Source organism: Lathyrus oleraceus, chromosome 1 (assembly GCF_024323335.1).
Source record: "Lathyrus oleraceus cultivar Zhongwan6 chromosome 1, CAAS_Psat_ZW6_1.0, whole genome shotgun sequence".
Lineage (NCBI taxonomy): Eukaryota > Viridiplantae > Streptophyta > Magnoliopsida > Fabales > Fabaceae > Lathyrus > Lathyrus oleraceus.
Genome location: NC_066579.1, coordinates 410,453,928 through 410,475,649, shown reverse-complemented (window position 1 = coordinate 410,475,649; position 21,722 = coordinate 410,453,928). Strand labels below are relative to the sequence as shown.

Here is a 21,722-nt window from a genome sequence, read left to right as displayed (position 1 = left end):
CTCCGCTTCATTCCATTACGTCGCACTCCGTTCTTTCCATTCCGCTCTGTTTATTTTATCATATCCAAACATCATATGAGAAAAATTTATAGTATGTGTTTAGACAAAAAAAACTCGTCTCATTCTTTATAAAAAGACAAAAATTCATTGTATTTCTCTCTATTTTTGCTCAATTTCATAATAGTTTTTTAAAATTAAAGTAAAACAATATCCTGTTCAATTTTTATTTATAAGTAAATCATTCGAACTGAAGTTGAAATAACTGATATTTGATTAGTGAATCAAAATCATATTGCAAAAACTGTTTTAGAAAACTGAATCAAATTGAAACTCTAACCGAACCAAATCAAAATGAAAAATACTACAAATATATTTTATTTTATTTTAAATTCAAAATAATTTAACGGTTTGATTCTTTAATAAATGATTCGGTTTAAGAAAAATTAACTTCAAATGTTTTGATCCAGTTCGGAATTTCAAAACGGTATATCAACCTAATGATTATGATTCTACTCGATTATGGATAAATTAAAATGATTTGGTTCAATTCGAATAAAAAAAATTTAATTCAGTTGGAATTGAATTTTCTCTTTTGAACGATTCCATGAACATCCCTTCAAATAACCACACATGCTCCTACACATAACCACACATGCTCCTACACATAACCACACATGCACCTTTGTTGTATACAAAATGATATGGCAACTAACAATTGTGTAAAATTTAAGATAATGCTAAAGTTTGAGTTAGTCACTCGACAAAAAGTTCAAACCGTGAAAGAAAAGACTTTATTATTTCATTGCCGTTTTTGTACGAAACTAAAAATATCCTAGCCAATTGAGCAATGAAATTTTTATAATATTAAACCCTCTAAAATAAATAAAACAATTTTGGTGGAGAAAACATAAAATTAAAGAGATAATAAGGCAATATTTATAGATCCTAGACCAATACTAACATTCCTATCAACTACTTTTTCAACTTAATTATAAAACTAATTATATTATATATTTTATATAATTAAATGACTTCTTTCTAACGATACCCTATTTTATTGTCTCTCTTATTATATAATTAAGAGTAAGAATAACCATGTAACATGCAATTTTGTTTAAAATTGTTACAACCACTCTTTTAATACCTGTACAATCTATCTTTTTTGGAGTTTCTTTTTTAAAATAAGCTTATACCACCATTAACACTTGTACCGCCGTGGACACTTTAACGGGACACGCCGCCTGACCACCACTATGTCAGGAAGACTTTCGATACAAGAAGACAGTCTCTTACTCAAACCATCAGCTTTAATACCACTGATGAGTCATGAAGGAAGCAACTACATTGGATCAATAGCAATCATATTTGACGGAGATCACAACGCGGTTCCAAACACACCATTCATGCAACGACAACAACCACATTGTCGATATGATAAATAAGAACAGATGCAAAATTTTCCAGATAAAAAACCTTATATAGTACTTCATGGTCATAGGTAAAAACAACCTTAAATCTCAAGTTACAGACTTTACCCTTGCGGGCTAAACTCATCGATACGCAGTTTCAAGTTTCAGTGCAACTCTGCATCTAACAACCCACATGAACTAAATATGTATAAGCCTTATCGATTGTTGATCTAGCAAAACACCGTAGATCAACAACCCAAAACATAAGCTATACACTACAGTTATCTAAATTAAAAAAACCTTTGACCAACCATTATCCTCTGCATATTACTACCCTGAAGTTTGATTTTCATTATTATATACACTTAAGTATAATCAGTAAGAGAAAGAAATCTCTCATTTACCTCTCTACCTTATATTCATGTAACATGTATCGCTCCTGCTGCATCAGAGTTTCGGTTCAGAACAATCAAATTTTTCATCCATCGAAAAATTATCCTCGCTGTCGTCTCCAAAGTTGTCAGCATCATCATCACCGTCATTGTCAGTGCCGTCACCATCACCATCACCGCCGTCATCGTCGCTGCTACTACCAGAGTCAGGATCGTTGGATTTGAGTAGTTCATCATCAGCTTCATCGGTATCAGCATCAAAGCCAGAAGGGTCGATATCCTCATCTTCATGAATGGCATGGAGTGGCGGTTTCCACAAAGTCAATCTCTTCATTCCACCAAAAAGATATGGTTCGATACCAGATGATTCTTGCTCAACCTTTGGAGTAACTTCAACTTTGGCAACTGGCATCGGACTTTCTAATGTTGCAGAACTGCCAGTCATTGATCCTTCGACCACTGCAGAGTTGGATGACAACTTGGTCTGGGAACCGGAATTTGAACCTATAATGCTGCAAATGTCGGGTTTTCCCAATATATCAACCCACTTGTCATCAATCCAATCTTGGGCAATCCGAATGGCGTCCTTCTTGGCCAACATATACTTCTCTTCACCTAAAGAGAATCACATCACCATGAGAACACAATTCTGGAAACACTAAAAATTAAAAACAATGTTTTGCAATTCCTCAAAAGTAATCAATCTATCGTTTATTTTAGCATAAAAATGAAACCAGAAAAGAAAACACTACAAGAAAACGGCCATACCAGGGGAATACAGCTGATAAGTTCCAACTTCAGAAACATCGACAGCAGTTATAACGCTTTCCCACCATCCGTCACCGCACCAGGCATCCACTGCTGCTCCAACCTCAAATGTACAACCTTTAACAAATTCAGGAGGGCGTGGTCGTATTGTTAAACGGCCATAACAACGCATGCCCAGTTTGTCAGGATTTGCCACTCTGGATGCAGGGAGCCATTCCTACACAAATTAATAACAGGGTTGAGAACCTTATTCTTTCACTACCTTTACTACGGCTCAATTAGTGACATGATAGGACTTCTAAGCCCAAAACTAACCATAATCATCTCTGTAGTACGGACACCTCTGAAAAAAAAGGTGTCCGTCGGACACCGATACTGACACAACACTACATGTGATTACATTCAATTTATTTATTGTTTCAAATTATTACCGGTGTCAAAGTGTTAGTGCCTGACTGTCAGTGTCGTGTCCGGTGTCTGTGCTTCATAGATAATCATAATTTATATTATACTAGTATAGAAATACTCGGACAAAATATAGATTAGATAAGGCATTGGCAATGCATACCTCAAGTAGGCCTTCATCATCTGCGTCCATCAGGTCATCATACTGGACCTTCAGCTTCTTCTGAGATGCATACAAGATTGTACATCTAAACCAGCATCCTCTAATGCCACTATCTTGACAGAGAAACTCAACCTTATCATTGACCTTAAAAGGCAGTTCAGGCTTAGGTTCCATAACCTTAACACCCATTGTTTTCGACAGTTTCAGTTTCAGACTAGGGTATTTCGGTTCACCTTTTGACATCTCATTCATAGGAGAAGAGTATTGAAGACCAGACGAACCATTTTCAGGTACCGAATACTCGACAGAACTTCTATTTCTCTTATTGACGTAGCTCAAAGGATCATCTTGAGTGATGTTCTCGCCGTCTTCCAATTTTGGATAGTTCGCCTTTCTTTTGGAAAGAGTAGGGCTAGGGCTGTTCAAACCAGAAAGTATAGGCTGATTACTATAACCGCGCAGCTTAGTAAGTGCAAAGGGCTTGAGCTTATTGTTTTTAAGCTGCCTAAAGCATATATGGATCTCAGGCAAAGAGGTATGCGGCAGCAACCCAGCTTTGTATTTTTCATAATGCTTAGGAGTCAGAACTGTTGCCGGCCCATTGACGCACTCGGCACTGATCACCTGAACATTAGGTGTGATGAAAACTTCACCCTCTTCAAGATCAAGGTCTGGAATCACATGCTTAACTTCCTGGCCACGGTGAAACCACCGAACCTTGACCCTTTTTTGCTTCTTTTTGTCTTCATACATATCTTCCAAGTAACCGAGATAGGAATTTTCATCTTCAGCCATAATATACACAAATGAATGAACCTATAAATTAGAAGAAATATTTCAGAATCATACAATTACCCTTGTATCATAATAAAAATCAACGAAACCAAGGGCCTGTTTTGGATTGACTTATTTGAACTTATATACTCACATAAGCTCTTGTGAGACTGTTCGAGAGAGCTTATGAAAATAGTGTATGACATTGTCCATAAATAGTTTTCAGCTTATTTTCACAAGCTCTCCACGATAGCTTACGAAAAATATCATATATAAAAACAGTTTTACATAAACACTTGCATGATAAGAGCTTATGCTATAAGCACTTAATTAAGCTGTTTATCCAAACAGGACTATGAGAATGTAAGAAAATGACTGACATGTAATAACAAAACGAATTGTTTACTTACATATATGGTTGTCCCTTTCCTGTCAAACCCGGAGTAGTGCTTCAGCGATTTAGCACAAAACCAAGCAGTGCTTGACCATCCAATATCCGAGCTTTCAAATTTCAGCTTCTTAGAAATCTGCAGTGCAGAAAACACAGGCATGGTGAATTAATGATGTCATATAACGATACAAAGGGAACTAATAAGAGATTGATTTTATTAGTCGTCATTTCTATACCATTTTATCAGGTATTTTTCTGTTATTAGCATACATATCAGAAGATCCCAGTCCTAGAGCTTTTTCTGAGTCATCCAGCAGTGCATCTGTCAGAGAAAAAATGAGGTTGCTCAGAATAAATGCGGTTAAAGAAGATCGATAGACCATGTTGTAGCAAACAAAAGACATGGCAAAAAGTAAGAATATCCATAAATATCACAAGGAGATTTGTGTAGAAATTCACCGAGTGAGATTTGCATTAAAAGAGCCTCAAACAAAGTTGACCATAAAAAGCGACTGACTACACTAAGTTTAGGTAGAGATTCATTAGATTGAATCTGGATTTATCACATTGAACTGAATCGGATTCATCATAATGAATTGAGATTCATATCAAAATTACATACACATTAGGTTCAGTTTTGCATTGAGTTGAGATACGGCGCAGATGTCTCACAGGATACTGATATCACAATCCCAACGCAGCAACTTTACCAATAGATCAAGACCCGAGACTCGCGTAAATAAAACAAGAAAGAAAATTATTAGGGTTTGATCTCCAAAATCTAATCGATTCATTCGAAATATCCTACCATGTCTAACGCATTAATTGTGAATAAAAAACGGAATGAAATAAAATTGACAGATCCACAGACATAAATTCAGAACACAGAACACAGATCTAAAACACAATAACAGATTACAGTCTAATACGAATGGAAAGATTAGGAAGTTAATAAACAAAATGAACAGTACCCATTTCCAGTTGCACCCAATTTATGGGATTAAAAGGCATCTCTACTTCACTACTCTCTGTATCTATACTCTCTGTATCCAGAGTGCTCTCTGTATCCAGAGTGCTCTCTGTATCCATAGTGCTCTCTGTATCCATAATCACAATGACAGCCTCGGCAGTATCGAAGAAGCACAGACTTGTGAAATTTTGCAATAGTGTTTTCAGAACTGCTTTAAAGTAACACGTCAGTGGGATTTAATACTGCTCGAGAGAACGTATTATGTCACGTTACAAGCACGTGATCTTTACACATTATGTCACGTTACAAGCACGTGACCTTTACGCATTATGTCACGTTACAAGCACGTAATCTTTACGTATTATGTCACGTACAAGCACGTGATATTTACGTATTATGTCACGTTACAAGCACGTGATCTTCATGTATTACGTCATGTTACAAGCACGTGATCTTCATGTATTACATCGCATTACAAGCGCGTGATATTCACGTATTATGTCACGATTAGCTCTGAGTGGTTCCTCAACCCTAAAACCCTAGTTCTCTTATTATTACCTCGATCTTCCACTCTTTTACTCGTTCTTAATCTTAATATTTGATTGTTAAAATAATCCGCGATTTTATAAATTACATTAACTAAACAACATGCCATAAACTAGAATAAAAAACTAATCACGACAACTCTCACATTTATTCCACTTACCATGAATGCAACAAGCGTGGATGCTAACATGGTGATCATTTATCGGCCATAATACCAAATAAAATTAAAAAATATAGCGTATAAATTACATAAGATTGTCCTCAAGGAATATAAATGTATCATTTATTACGATAGCTATACTAATTCAAAAATAAACCAATTCAGTCAACAAATAATCAAAACCAGTTCACATTTTCGAAATCTTTTAATCCCTCGCTCTGAGCCATGAATATGAAAATTGAAAGACACCTTTCAAGAAATAAAATGTACAGAATACAACTTTGAAGTAAGCCGCCATGAATCAACAACCAAAGCCGAATCTTTACGTTGTGTTAGAGAGAAGACATGGGACAACCAACGTAAAACCCCATTAAATCTTAATAGCATGGATCCTGGTTTTGCAGTGTTGTTCGTAACCACAATTGCAACAACAACGTAAAGGCTTTTGAGATATTCACAACTACAACACGACCGCAAGCACAACTACATGCACTACATTTGTTCACAATTTTCTACAATATCAATAGTAGCTACGTAACCGCAAGCACAACTACATACACCACATTTGTTCACAATTTTCTACAAAATCAATAGTTCCTACATAACCGCAAACGCAATCACAGTTGAAAACCTTTGCATGGATCAACGATAAGGTTAATCATAAATCCTCATGGAAAATTCCTTTGCAGCCAGTTAGACATAAAATTCATACAGCACACACATAACAAAATTCTTTCAAGTACATTGTGTGGTTGATACAAAAACCAATGTAGCATTGGACAAGAGCTCATGAACTCATGTATATAGAAAAACCATTAAAAAAAATAACACAATTCAGCACATACACATGAATCCACAAACAATAATTCTTCACAAACAAATCAGCAAAACACATGAGAATCAAACAAATATTACCAGCACGACGCGATTGATTCTTCAAAACCAAATGATTAAGCCAGTCCACAACCTCCCTCCTCGCCCTCCATTTATAAGTAACGTTGATGGATCCATAAGCCTGCAAAAACTGTTGAGGAACAACATACATCATGTGCCTCACACTCCTCTCAGTCCCAACAACAGCAAGCACAGAATCCCCAGACACATGTCTCAAGTAGAAGTGAATCACTCGGTTCCCACGCTCTTGGCATATCACTTGCTCCTCCCATGACACAAAAACAGGATCAATCTCATCACTAGACATCCTTCAAAACCCACCAACAACAACACTCTAACCTATATCACATTAAACCAAACAACAAACAATGATGGGTTGTTCCGAAACCAACCCCAAATTGGTAAAGGAAAAACCCTATACCAAAAACTCAAACTTTAAAAAAAAAATAACCAAACCGACAACAACCCAGATGAAAAAAAATAGTTTTTTTCAGAAGCTAGATGAAATGGGGCAAAAGGGTATGATCAATATTAAACAAAAAGAAGAAAGCGTCATGGTAGAAAAACTAGAAGTGAAGTCAAACAATGTGGCCTTATAAAAACAAGCGGAAAAAACAAAAACTAAGAAACATCAAAGGTACATTCATCGTACTACGTCATGAAGTTTATGTTACGAGAAACAAAAACCCAGGTTTTGTGAAGTGGGGTTCAAGGCAATGGAAGAGAGAAAGAGACAGAAAAAGAGAAGAATGATTTTTCGGAGATGAAAAAGAGGGTTTAGAGAAAATGATTGAATCGTTTTATGGGGTTGTTGAAGAGAGTGAAAACGATGAATAGTACGAAAAAAACCTCACCTGAAGAGAAAGGTGTTTTTTTGCCGTGTGGTGAATCAAGAGGAGGAGGAAGTGGTAGAACCGGAAGGGTATTAGGGGAATTTCCGTGTTTTTGTGAGAGGGATATTCTGGTACTGTAGGTGCATGTTTGTTCTTGACACGTGTCGTTTTCATGATTCTTTTTTGACCACTTGATTCCATCATGGGAGTGGAAGTGTAGGGTTTTGTTTTTTTTTGGAAGATTCTATACGACGTCGTTAGGCGATGGTTATTTTGTTCCCAAAGTCAAGGGTTTTAACCAAACTCTAGTTGTGAATTGTGAATTGTGAATTGTGATCCCTACATGCATACTTTAGTTCAAAATAAATTGGTAAATGTGGTGTATTATAATTATAATGTGTGTGTGTTAGGACATGATAATAATAATTTAGAGTTTAGTTGGAAAATGTGGTGTCAAACTTCGGCAAAAACCATTGGACAAAAATTTTAACTCGGATACTTTTAGGAAATTAGGCCATGATCATTTTCAAAATGCAATTAATTTACATCTAATTAGGTGAAATCACTTTAAAGAAATCTCTCTTATTTGTGTTTGAGTTAGTCACATAATACAAACTCAACTTAAAGATCAAACTTCTTGTTAGAGAAATACCATAAATATTTAAAGAGAAATGCTTATAAGTATTGTTTAAGTATTCTTTAAAGACTTAAAATAGTGTAAAGATAATTTATGTATTTAAAGCATTAGAAATTAAAATGTATAATATTTTAATAAATAACCTTTTATTATAAATATATAGTTTCTATAACGGCTTTCATCAACACACCATCAATTTTATATTCTACGTCGGAATAATGATTTCGTTTACGGGATTCATCTTCTGATTTTCACAAAATTCCACATTGAATTCATTGGATGTTTACAGTTGCATTATCGCAATCATTCTTATTGAGAAATCATATCATCATGAATCCTATAAACCACCAACGGTATCTTTCAAATTAACTCGGTTGTTCATTCATCGTAACATGATTTTGTGATCGAAGCTGCCACATCATTCTTTGTCTCCATCCATGAAGTTCCTCCTACTACTACTAGGGAAGGCGGTCTTGTTTTAATAACATCGGTATCATCCTGAATTCAATTAATTTAATTTAATTTGCATTGCTTTTATTTAATTATTTGGGTGATTTGATATACTTTTAATTATTTATTTTGACGACACCACGTGTTATGTGATTTTTGGGGGTTTATTAAAATATAGTGGAGTTTTATCTGATTAAAATAATGAAATAATAATAGAATAAGAGGAATGTTGATATTGGGGCAGAAATTAGAATTATTAGAAAATTAAATGGAAATAGAGATGAGTAGATGGGTAAAAGTGTGAAAAGAGAGTTAATTATATTTTAGGTTAAAATGAATAGAATAGGTGAGAGGAGCCAAAATTATTGATACGTTTGAAAAAAAAGGCAAGTGTGAGAGAATGAGAACAAGGGCTTAAGGGAGAAGAAGAACACCATAACCAAATTGTATCTTGCTGGAAATTAAGGTAAGGGTGAATTACTTTAATATGGGTGTCAATTTCATAAAGGGTTGAGAGGGGTCCTCAACCTCCTCTAGGTTTTTCTCCTATTTTATTCATTATTGAGTTTGTGTGTTTTGGAGAAGGTTTGTGTAAAACATATCTCAAATTATTGTGATAAACATGAATTACTGTTTTGATTTTTTATTGTTGAAGTTTGTGTACCATCATATGTGAAATTTGGATTCTTGGTGTTCATATTAGTATGTGTTAATATGATGAATGTGTTATTGAATTGTGAATGAATTGATGAGATAAATGGTTATTATATGTAATATGAGGTGTTGAATATTGTGTAATTGATGTATGGTGTTGAATTCATGTTATGAGATGCTTGGACATGTTAGAACATGTTTTGGTAGGGTTTAGAATGGATACGGGATGAATAATGCGAGTTAAAAGTGGGATTTTTGGAAAAATTCCAGACAACAATTGATTGGTTCCCCTGGATCAATCGATTGGTTCACCAAACTGAGTGAAAAAATATTTGACATCAATCTTAGACCAATTGATTGGTCCATCAGCAGTAATCGATTGGTTTCAATACAGTAGTAGACTAGTTTTCTCGTTTTTGTCATAACTTAAGCTTCGTGACTCCGTTTGAGGCGCAGTTTGAAGCGTTGGAAAGTTAACACATAGTATTATCTCATGGTAAGGTCTTAAGAGGTTAATAATGTAATTGAGGATGTGGTTATATGGTTTTACTTGTTATATAACGCTAATTGATGGTTAATGACGATGAAAATATTTTGTGTTGATTGTTGTGATTGATTGGATTAATGATTACTGATCAGTCACCATTTGCATTAAGTTTTCGTTACTGATCTGATAAGAAACCGAGGATTTTGAAACAATGTGCAAGCATTTTTGATACTTTTCAAGGAAATTTTACTTCTGGTATAATATTTAAGCATTTCATTTCATTGTTATATTTTAATTCTATTTTTTTGATTTTATGCGTGGGATAATTGTGTTTTTGTCCGATAGGTCCAGGTAGAAGAACCAGGAAACTCAGAGCGAGACAATGCGAGATTCCCACAAGCAAAGGATGGGAAAACCCCCAGTACATGAGGCCTGACATGGGCCATGTCAAGCAAAGGAGGGCGTGGCAAGGAAGACAGTGGCCTGACACGGCCACCCGTGTCAGGCATTAACCCCCCCCCCCCATGTCAAGAGGCCATGGGCATGTCACCAATAACAGTAGGCTGACACGGCCACCCGTGTCAGCTGACACGGGTCGTGTCAACCCAAGCCCAAAATTTCCCTTTTTCTCAAGCTTTTGTTCGTCGGACTTTTCAGAGAGATTTTTGGACATGTCCACCTGCTGCTTGGAACTTTCATTATAAAATAGGATCTTTTGCCTAAGGAAAAATCATCTTGGAAGAAGGAAAAATAAAGTATTATGAAGCAATCAAGTATTACAGAGAACAAGGAGTTTGGAGAGCTGAAGGTTTTCATGAGCGGGGGCGATTGAAGATCAAAGTCATCCACTTACTTGTAATGTGTAATTTTTATCTTGCATTTGTTTTGAACAATATGAGTAGCTAAACCCCCCAATGCTAGGGGGTGTCCCTGATTTAGAATTGTAATGAATTTGAGTATACTTTTGCATTTATAATATTATTCTTACGGTAACCTTTTGATGTGTTTAATGCTTTCTCTTTCGGACCAATCGAGAATGTTTTGTGGTTATCAATTAGGCTGGACCGCCATTGATAAGGTTTTCATAAGGTTACTCTATAATAGATATCACCTAGGACTAGGGGTGCCCTATATGAACCAGAGTATTCTTGATATAATAAAGCTTAACTTTACCGTAATTGCCTATGGACATATAAATTAGGGTAGATTAATTAAAGGTTTTCTCACCAAGGACTTGGGAGAAAATACCCTTGAGAACTGGTAGTAATTGATATTTGTTGATGCAATAGTGACTCAGAGTTGTTACAGGGATAAATCATACACCTTCCCTGGCGTTGTTCCTCTTACCTTGCAAACCCTTATTTTCATCCCTATTTGCCTTTGCCTTTATTTTTGTATTTTTACCTCTAAAAACCAAATTCATACTTTTTATTTAATTGAATGATAATTTGAACTCAATATTGACGTGCAGTCCTTGAGATCGACAATCAGGGAATTTCTCCATTATTACTATAAAAGGCAAAATAGTACACCTGTTATTTTCCCGATCAAGTTTTTGGCGCCGTTGACGGGGACTGCCAAAATATAGAGTTTAATTTTAAATTCAATTGAAATTTCGTTGCTCTGCAATAAAATTATTTTTTTGTCATTTATAATTTACTAATTTGTGTATGCGATGAGAACCCTCAGCTGAATTTCTTTTTGACGTAGAGATCAAGAGAACCCTTTACCGAAGACGCGGAAATTAAAGAGTGGATTGCAAAGAAGAAAGTACCTCTGATCACTCAGAAGTCAAAGAACCAATGGTTGAAGTTCCTCTAATTCCACCTCATCCACCTCCGGAAAGACTCCTAGGTGACTATGAAGGTGCAAACGCACCAGGTGGTCGACTGACCATTGTCAACTAATCGGTGAATGTGACGAATTTTCAACTTCATCCTAGCACAATCAATCAATTGGAAAGAAAACCTTTCACCGGAAAGGTTAATAAAGATGCCAACAAGCACATGCAAAGATTTCTGACCATGAGCACCACCTTGAAAATTGACAGTCACACTGATGAAGCAAAGGAATTAAGAATGTTCCCGTTCACCTTAGCTGAAGATGCGGAAGAGTGGTTCTGCTCTCTTCCAGTCGGCAGTATCACATCATGGGAAGAGATGGAAACTGCATTCTTAAATGAGTACTTTCCAACATCATTATTCTTGAGAAAAATGTATGAAATCCTTAATTTCAAACAGAAGGATGGTGAATCATTGGGAGACGCCTACAAAAGATTCAAAGGGGTCTTAGTAGCATGTCCAACTCATAATATGGATCAGACCGAACAAATGCAGATGTTTATTAATGGGATGATAATAAAAACAAAATAGTTGATTGATACAGCAGTTGGTGGCTCAACCAATTTCTCAACAGCCACTAGTATTAAAAGGATTATTGAAGTTATAGCTGCCAATGAGCATCTAGAGTTACACGACATGTGTACTAGTCAGCCAGAGGGGGTGATTGATCTCAAAGTAGAGACAAATAAAATCCGTCTGGAAGACACAGTTGTTGCCAAAGTAGACAAGAAGTTGAAAGCTATGAATATAGGTACTCAACAGATAGCTCAGGTCCAGCCGGCTCAGGCTAGCACTTGTGAAATCTGTAATGGACCTTATCACACAGTCTATTACTTTGCTACCCCCCAACAAATTGAAGAGATCAAATTCTTGAAGCAGAATAATCCATACTCTAACACGTACAACCCAGGTTTGAAGAATCATCCAAATTTCTCCTGGGAAGATCAGAGAGGGAATGTTATGCAACAAGGTACATGGCAATATCAGACTCAGTATCAACAACAGCAACAACAACATGCACCTAAAAAGGCTGAATGAGAATTCGCCATTAAAAAATTAGTCGCCCACAGCATGCAGTTTCAAGAAGAAACAAGGACTAATCAGAAAAACATCACAGCCTCCATCAAAAATCTCGAAGTCCAAATGGGTCAGATAGCACAACGGTTAGCTTCAAATTCTATAACCCCGGGAACCCTACCTAGTGGTACGGTAACAAATTTGAGGGAACATAACATTGTTAACACTATCGTAACCCGAAGTGAGAAGTCAATGGAGGAAAACAGTATGGAGAAAGATGGATTGTTAGAAGTGGATTTAGAAATCAAGGAAACCAATGATCAAGATGAAGAAGTGATACCACAATCTGTCAAGGAGAAAGAAAAGGTTCCAAAACCAATCATAAAACTCCCTTACCCTCCAAGACAGAAAAAGAAAGATCAACATGAGAAAAAATTTGAGAGGTTCCTAGAAATGTTCAAAAAGCTGGAAATAAACATCCCGTTTTCTGAGGCATTAGAATAAATGCCAATATATGCCAAGTTCATGAAAGACATCATCTCCAAGAAGCGTTCCACTGATATGGACCCGACCATCCTAACTGAGACATGTAGTGTCATTCTCCAAGGCATGAAAATCCCAGTGAAAAAGAAAGACATGGGGTCGGTTACTATTCCATGCACTATTGGTGATAGAAAATTCAAGAAGGCTCTGATTGACTTAGGAGCAAGTGTAAGCCTAATACCACTATCCATCTATAAACAATTAGGCATTGGCCCTATTCAAGATACTCGAATGGCACTTCAGTTTGCGGATCACTCTGTTAGGCGACCCTATGGGTTTGTGGAAGACGTTCTTGTAAAAATTGACAAGTTTGTTTTCCCAGTTGACTTCGTTATTTCGGAAATGCCTGAAGATGAGGAGATTCCTCTCATATTGGGCATACCATTCTTAGAAATAGGACGGTGTATGATAGACATCGAGGAAGGAACAATGACCCTCAAAGTCTATGATGAAGAGCTAAAAATAGATGTGAGGAACACAATGCAATACAAAGATGATATTGGCATAAGTCGCACTATAGAGGTAATAAATCAAGTAATTGCTCAAGAAATTGAAAGGCATGGACCTCGGTCACCACTAGAACGGGTCTTAAGTCTATCAATTTTTGAAAGTGATGAAGATGAAGGAGAGTTTGAGGTGCTCGCTATGATGGAAAAACAACCTGAATGGATTAGATCTAGACCACACCGGTGGGAAGATTTAAGACCGCCACCACCATCAGATGTCACTGAAGAACCAAAAACAGGGGTGAATCTGAAGCAGTTACCAACAAATCTGAAGTATGTGTTTCTGGACAATGAAAAGAAATGCCCAGCTATTATCAATGCCAGTCTACAAAGTGTTAAAGAAGCAGAACTCATTCAAGTGCTAAAAAATACAAAGGCGCAATCGGATGGGCAATTGAGGACTTGAAAGGTATAAGCCTGACCACTTGCATGCACAAATCTTAATGGAAGATGATCACAAACCGGTGGTGCAACCACAATGAAGACTTAACCCAGCCATGAAAGAAGTGGTACGCAAAGAAGTTATAAAATTGTTGGATGCAGGCTTAATTTATCCTATTTCTTATAGTTCTTGGGTAAGTCCAGTCCATGTAGTACCAAAAAAAGGGGGCACTACGGTGATAAAAAATGAGAAGAATAAGTTAATTCCAACCCGAACTATTACAGGTTGGAGAGTATGCATAGATTATCGAAGACTAAACGTGGCAACCCGAAAGGACCATTTTCCGTTACCATTCATCAATCAAATGCTGGAAAAGTTAGTCGGACACGATTACTATTGTTTCCTAGATGGGTACTCGGGGTACAACCAGATTGCGGTTGCCCTTGAAGATCAAGAGAAGACTGCATTCACATGCCCCTATGGTATTTTCGCTTATAGAAGAATTCCATTTGGGTTGTGCAACGTACCGGCCACTTTTCAAAGGTATATGACATCAATCTTTGCTGACATGCTCGAAAAGCATATGGAAGTATTTATGGATAACTTTTCAGTATTCGGTTCTTCTTTTGGTAAATGGTTAACTAACTCGTCACTTGTGTTAGAAAGATGCCAGCAAACAAATTTGATCTTGAACTAGGAAAAGTGCCACTTTATGGTACGTGAAGGTATAGTGTTGGGACACAAGATCTCCAACCGAGGTATCAAAGTGAACATAGAAAAAGTGGAGGTAATAGCTAATTTACCACCTCCGGTAAATGAAAAAGGCATCTGAAGCTTCTTGGGACATGCGGGGTTCTACCGCAGGTTCATAAGAGATTTCTCCAAGATCGCAAAGCCACTAATTAGTCTATTCATAAAGGATACACCATTCCTATTTGACAAGGAGTACAGGCAAGCCTTCGAGACTTTAAAGAAGGAACTTGTGTCATCCCCCATAGTTATTGCCCCTGATTGGTCTCTCCCTTTTGAGATAATATGTGATGCTAGTGATAATGCAGTATGGGCAGTATTAGGGCAACGAAAGGAGAAGCTCTTACATGTGATCTATTATGAAGCCACGTATTGAACCCTGCTAAAATGAACTATGCAACCACCGAAAAAGAACTCCTGGAGGTTGTGTACGCGTTTGATAAGTTCAGATCCTATTTGTTGGGATCAAAGGTAATTGTGTATACTGACCATGCTGCTTTAAAATATCTTTTTGCCAAACAGGAATCAAAGCCAAGGCTGCTACGATGGATCCTACTACTACAAGAGTTCGACCTGGAAATCAGAGACAAAAAAGGTAGTGAAAACATTGTTGCTGATCACTTATCTCGGATGACTCCGATTCAAGAAACAAAATAAACACACCCCATCAGAGATGAGTTAACCGATGAACGTATCCTAGTTGTTACGCATATCCCATGATTCGCAGATTACGCGAACTTTGTGGTAGGTGGATTAATACCTGATGACTTTGACTCTAGCAGAAGAAAAAAGTTTTTGCATGATTGCAGGTTTTATGTGTGGGACGATCCATTCCTTTACAAAAAGGGATTAGATGTCCTGGTAAGGAGATGTGTTCCGGAGGAAGAGCAAAGGGACATCCTAAAGCCTATCACAACTCAGAATATGGAGGATATTTTAGTGGAAATAGAATCGCGACAAAAGTCCTCCAGTCTGGATTCTATTGGCCTACACTGTTTAAAGATGCACAAGAGATGGTAAAAGTGAAGGAGAATGGCGATCTAAAACGCAGCGGAATTTAAAATTTTCTCCTTTAATGATCCTTACGAATGGTCATGATCAGTGATAGAATCGTTACCTCTTGTGGCGATCACGAACATTGAACGATGACAACGCCTCTACTCAGTCCACACGAACGGATTCCTTCAATCTTAGTGCTAACTGCTACGAATGAAGGTTTTGAGTGAGAGAGAGAGAAACGAAAAATGCAAGAGTGACAATGCTTTTACCCAAGGGTTCTATTTATAGAACCACTTGTGTGGGCTTCAAGCTAAAAAGCCCACTTAAGTGTATTTTGGCCCATATCTTATAATATGCCCAAAATCACTTAAGCGTATGGTACCTTACCATACTTCGTATTCCATTTAAGTGCATCGTACCCTACGGTGTTCCTTAGTTACTCTATCTCTCATCAATCCGTCCTTTGTGTGTGACCCTGTAGGTTTTCGCGACGTTGGCAATTATATTAAATAACGTATTTAACATAATAAACAGTGAGCGGTATCTAGCAACACATTACTGCTACCCAAGACATGAAAATGTCATGTGATCTGACAAATCCCTCTGTGATAATAATTATGTGTATAATTACCCTTTTGCCCTTATGTCTATATTGAACACAAGGCATAGACCGTGTCATCCTTGTCCAGTTCAATATTGGGCCCATAGACATTTATCCTGTTACGCAGGATGGGAAAATTCCATCTAGGTCACTCATGTCCCTTAGCATGCTTTATGGAGTACCCATCAACTGTCTTTATGGTTATCCAGTTACGGACAATGTTGGATCAGCAATAAAGCACTCGACTCTACATCCAGGGTCCATAGTGGTTTCAGGTCGAAGAGTGGCATACACCATTATCACCATGAGAATAACTTATGACACTTTGCATAACATTCTATATAGTATTCTCATAGCGGGTCAATCCAGTATAAATATTACTCTTAATATTCATACTTATGTTTGAGACTTGATAACTCCTTATCCATGATCCATGAGATGTGATCATCAGTCTATAAACATAATAGTCTCCATGCTTTCATGTTATCCCACTTCACAATAAAGTTCGACTACGGATACTTTAAGAATAGTGTCCTTATATTTAATGTGCTCTCATGATTAAGTCACACTTGATACATTAAACGGACTATCTATTCCAGGAACTTTATTAAACAAACATAATAACGAAAAAGCCTTTTATTATTAATAAATAATTCGATACAAGTACCAAACGTATTGGCCTCTAGGGCTTACACCAACAATCTCCAACTAGCACTAGAGCCAACCAGGCATACCCCTAATGCCCATAGATCTAGTATGGCCATCATGCTTCTGTTGCGCAAGAGGCTTTGTCAGTGGGTCAACAATATTGTCAAGTGTAGGTACTCTACATATTTTCACATCTCCTCTATCTATTATCTCTCGAATGAGGTGATAACGCCTAAGTATGTGTTTTGATCGTTGGTGAGATCTAGGTTCCTTAGCTTGTGCGATAGCACCATTGTTATCACAATAGACACCAATGGGATCCACAATGTTAGGAACTATGTCAAGTTCACTAATGAACTTTTTGATCCAAACAACTTCCTTTGCTGCACTTGAGGCAGCAATATACTCGACCTCGGTTGTAGAATCAGCAACTGTATCTTGCTTTGAACTTTTCCAGCTCACAGCGCCACCGTTTAAGCAAAACACATAACCAGATTGCGATCTAAAGTCATCCTTATCTGTTTGGAAGCTGGCATCGGTGTATCCAATTACAACTAACTCTTCCTGACCTCCATATATCAAGAATGAGTCCTTAGTCCTTCTCAAGTACTTAAGGATATTCTTGACAGCTACCCAATGGGCATCACCAGGATCAGATTGGTACCTACTCGTTGCACTTAAAGCATACGAGACATCTGGTCGAGTACATAACATGCCATACATGATAGATCCTATTGCAGATGCATATGGAATCTTATTCATGTGATTCCTTTCTTCCTTAGTTGAAGGGGATTGTGTTTTTGATAGACACGGGCCATGTTGCATAGGTATGAATCCTTTCTTGGAATCATGCATGTTAAAGTGTCTCAGAACTTTGTCTATGTACGTACTCTGACTTAGGCCAAGCAGTTTTTGTGATCTATCTCTATAGATTCTGATTCCTAATATATAGGTTGCTTCACCTAGGTCCTTCATAGAAAAGCATTTCCCCAACCAAGACTTTACTTGTTGCAGGGTAGAGACATCGTTTCCAATGAGTAATATGTCATCTACATATAATACCAGGAACACGATCATGCTCCCACTAACCTTCTTGTAGACACAAGGCTCATCTTTGTTCTTGATGAATCCATATTGTTTTACTGTTTCATCAAAACGAGGATTCCAGCTTCTGGAAGCTTGCTTCAATCCATAGATTGACCTTTGTAACTTACATATCTTTTGGCCTTCTTCTGGTATGTCAAATCCTTCAGGTTGTGTCATGTACACATCCTCAAGAAGATTCCCATTAAGGAAAACAGTTTTGACATCCATCTGCCATATTTCATAATCATGATATGCAGCGATAGCAAGTAAAATCCGAACAGATTTAAGCATTGCAACTGGTGAAAAGGTTTCATCATAGTCAACCCCATGAATTTGTTTATATCCTTTTGCAACCAATCTTGCCTTATAGGTATGTACCTTACCATCCATGTAAGTCTTCTTTTTGAAGACCCACTTGCATCCTATAGGGTTAACTCCTACAGGAGGCTCTACCAAGGTCCAAACTTGGTTTGTGTATATGGAATCCCTTTCAGATATCATGGCTTCTAGCCACTTCTCAGACTCGGGACCAGTTATGGCCTCTTGGTAGGTCACAGGCTCATCTTGATCCATGAGTAATACATCACCTTGATCTGTTATGAGATATCCATATCTCTCAGGTAGGTGACGTATCCTGCTTGACCTACGTTGGTCTTGTTCTACTTGAGCAGGTTGCTCTTCCACAACCACTTGTGTTTCCTGCTCTAATTCCTCCATAGGTGTATCGATGCTTTGTGATTCTTTAATTTCTTCAAGCTCTACTTTCCTCCCACTGATTCCTTTGGAAATAAAATCCTTTTCTAGGAAAACTCCAGTTCGAGCGACAAACACTTTGCCCTCAGAAGGATTGTAGAAGTAATACCCTCTTGTTTCTTTAGGATATCCCACAAATAAGCATTTGTCAGATTTGGGCTCAAGCTTAGTTGAAATTTGTCGTTTCACATAAACTTCGCAACCCCAAATCTTCATGTAAGACATATGTGGTTTCTTACCACTCCATATCTCATATGGTTTCTTCTCAACCTTTTTGGATGGAACACGGTTAAGTGTGTAAGCTGTTGTCAATAGTGCATGTCCCCAAAAGGAGTTTGGAAGATCGGCGTGACTCATCATGGATCGGACCATGTCTAACAGGGTTCGATTTCTTCTCTCAGATACACCATTCCATTGGGGTGTTCCAGGAGGAGTGAGTTGGGATAGGATCCCACACTCTTTCAGATGGTCATCAAACTCTAGGCTTAAATACTCACCACCTCGATCTAATCGAAGAGTTTTAATATTCTTACCTAGTTGGTTTTGTACTTCATTCTTGAATTCCTTGAACTTTTCAAAGGACTCTGATTTGTGTTTCATTAAATACACATAACCATATCTACTGAAATCATCAGTGAATGTGATGAAGTACTGAAAACCTCCTCTGGCTGGTATGTTCAGTGGTCCACATACATCAGTATGTATGAAGGCCAAAAGATCATTATCTCTTTCACCTTTTCCTGTGAATGGAGACTTTGTCATCTTTCCAATTAAACAAGATCTGCATGTCTCATATGATTCATAATCAAAAGAGTCCAAGAGTCCATCTTTATGGAGTTTGGAAATGCGCTTCTCATTTATGTGGCCTAATCGACAATGCCAAAGGTAAGTTGGATTTAACTCATTAGGTTTCATCCTTTTAGTATTAATGTTATAAATAGGCATTTCAAGATCAATGACATATAATCCATTGTTCATTTATGCAGTAACATAGAATATATCATTCAAATAAATTGAGCAACAATTGTTCTTTATTATAAATGAAAAACCAAACTTGTCCAAACAAGAAACGAAAATAATATTCCTGCTAATTGCAGGTACATAATAACAGTTCTCTAACTGAATTATTAAACCACTAGGTAAAGTCAATACATAAGTTCCTACAGCTAAAGCAGCAACCTTTGCTCCATTGCCAACTCGTAGGTCGACTTCACCTTTTGCCAAATCTCTACTCCTTTTTAGTCCCTGTACATTTGTGCAAATGTGAGAACCGCATCCAGTATCTAATACCCATGATGCAGAAGTAGATAAATTAATTTCAATAACAAAAATACCTGAAGTTGAAGTCTCTACTCCATCCTTCTTATCTTCCAGGTACTTTGGGCAGTTTCTCTTCCAGTGTTCGGTCTTACCGCAATGGAAGCAGGTGCCTTCTTTTGATATGCCTCCACTAGGATTTAAAGCAGCAACGGTGGGTTTGGGTTTGGCAACTTCCTTGCCTTTCCCTTTATCACCCTGTTTGGTGGGCCTTTTGTTCTGTCTCTTTCCATTTTCGATCATCAGAATGGACTTCCCTTTTGACTTCAGGTTCTGCTCAGCAGTTCTTAACATGGCGAGCAGTTCAGGAAGAGATCTGCCCATATCATTCATATTGAAATTTAGGACAAATTGACTGAACCTATCTGGCAACGATTGCAAGATCAAATCAATCGCAAGTTCCTTTCCGAGGGGAAAACCCAATCTCTCAAGGTTCTCCACATACCCAATCATCTTGAGCACATGGGGACCTACAGGGGCTCCCTCAACTAACTTGCCTTGAAAAAGGGCTTTTGAAACTTCAAACCTCTCATGCCTTGCTTGCTCTTGATAGAGCATCTTCAGGTGTTCGATCATATCGAACGCTGCCATGTTCTCATGTTGTTTTTGCAATTCTGAGTTCATGGTAGCTAGCATGAGACAAGCAGTTTCATTGGCATCATCGACATGCTTCTTATAAGCATCTCTTTCTGCCTTAGGTGCAGAACTAGGAGGTTCCTCTTCAGGAACAGGTTTCTCCAAGACATACAGCTTTTTATCATGTTTGAGGACAATCCTCAGGTTTCGGTGTCAATCCAGAAAATTTGTCCCAGACAATTTTTCTTTGTCAAGGATTGATCGCAAGATGTTGTTAGAGGTGTTTGTTGTCACGGTAATCTACATAAGAATTAATGAAAATATAAGTATCATTGACATATTTAATTAGGCCTTTAATTAAATATGTTCCCACTATTTTACTCAAAACAAATGACCCTCATCATTTGATTCGGAAAATCCCGTTGGAAGATTTTCTAGTGGGTCGAGATCCATATTTCACTTCGTTCTAAGCCCGCGTAGGCGGATTACACAAAACTAGGTTATTTAGGTAGAAACTCCTTCCAATTGTATCTAATATAACTCTCGAATATTTTAGTTAGGTGAATAACTCCTTATTCCAATCCATCACATGGATAATTTCCAACTCTTGCTTCTAAACATATATAATCTTATTATAATTTGTTTAGTCAAGTTTGACCCATTGTTTTAACAATTGGATATTACATCGCACCTTACTAATATAGAACATGCACCTCGCGTAGGCGAAACCTACATTATCCGATACTAGTCTTGATGAGTGTTAAAACTTG

General features: G+C 37.3%; 1 protein-coding gene across 2 annotated transcripts; it reads right to left on the bottom strand.

Moving 5' to 3' along the window:
• Positions 1–1,456: 1,456 nt before the first annotated feature.
• Positions 1,457–7,782, bottom strand: LOC127076548 (uncharacterized). Of its 2 annotated transcripts, none has more exons than XM_051018234.1 (6): positions 6,894–7,782; positions 4,539–4,624; positions 4,322–4,438; positions 3,138–3,953; positions 2,570–2,786; positions 1,457–2,416 (listed from the first exon to the last, which is right to left on the bottom strand). In XM_051018234.1, exons 1-6 carry the CDS (start codon positions 7,177–7,179, stop codon positions 1,857–1,859), a joined length of 2,082 nt encoding a protein of 693 aa, XP_050874191.1. In that variant the 5' UTR covers positions 7,180–7,782; the 3' UTR covers positions 1,457–1,856. The 2 variants fall into 2 exon arrangements, with proteins under 2 accessions (XP_050874191.1, XP_050874197.1); XM_051018240.1 differs by lacking the exon at positions 6,894–7,782 and adding an exon at positions 5,274–5,486.
• Positions 7,783–21,722: the final 13,940 nt, after the last annotated feature.

Bases quoted from the DNA above. Each gene is read 5' to 3' on its own strand.
- LOC127076548 (XM_051018234.1), bottom strand. From the start codon at position 7,179: ATGTCTAGTGATGAGATTGATCCTGTTTTTGTGTCATGGGAGGAGCAA. The intron at 4,625-6,893 runs GTAATATTTGTT...TTTCTCTGACAG, and splicing joins GAATCAATCGCGTCGTGCTG to ATGCACTGCTGGATGACTCA. The intron at 2,787-3,137 runs GTATGCATTGCC...TAATTTGTGTAG, and splicing joins ATGATGAAGGCCTACTTGAG to GAATGGCTCCCTGCATCCAG.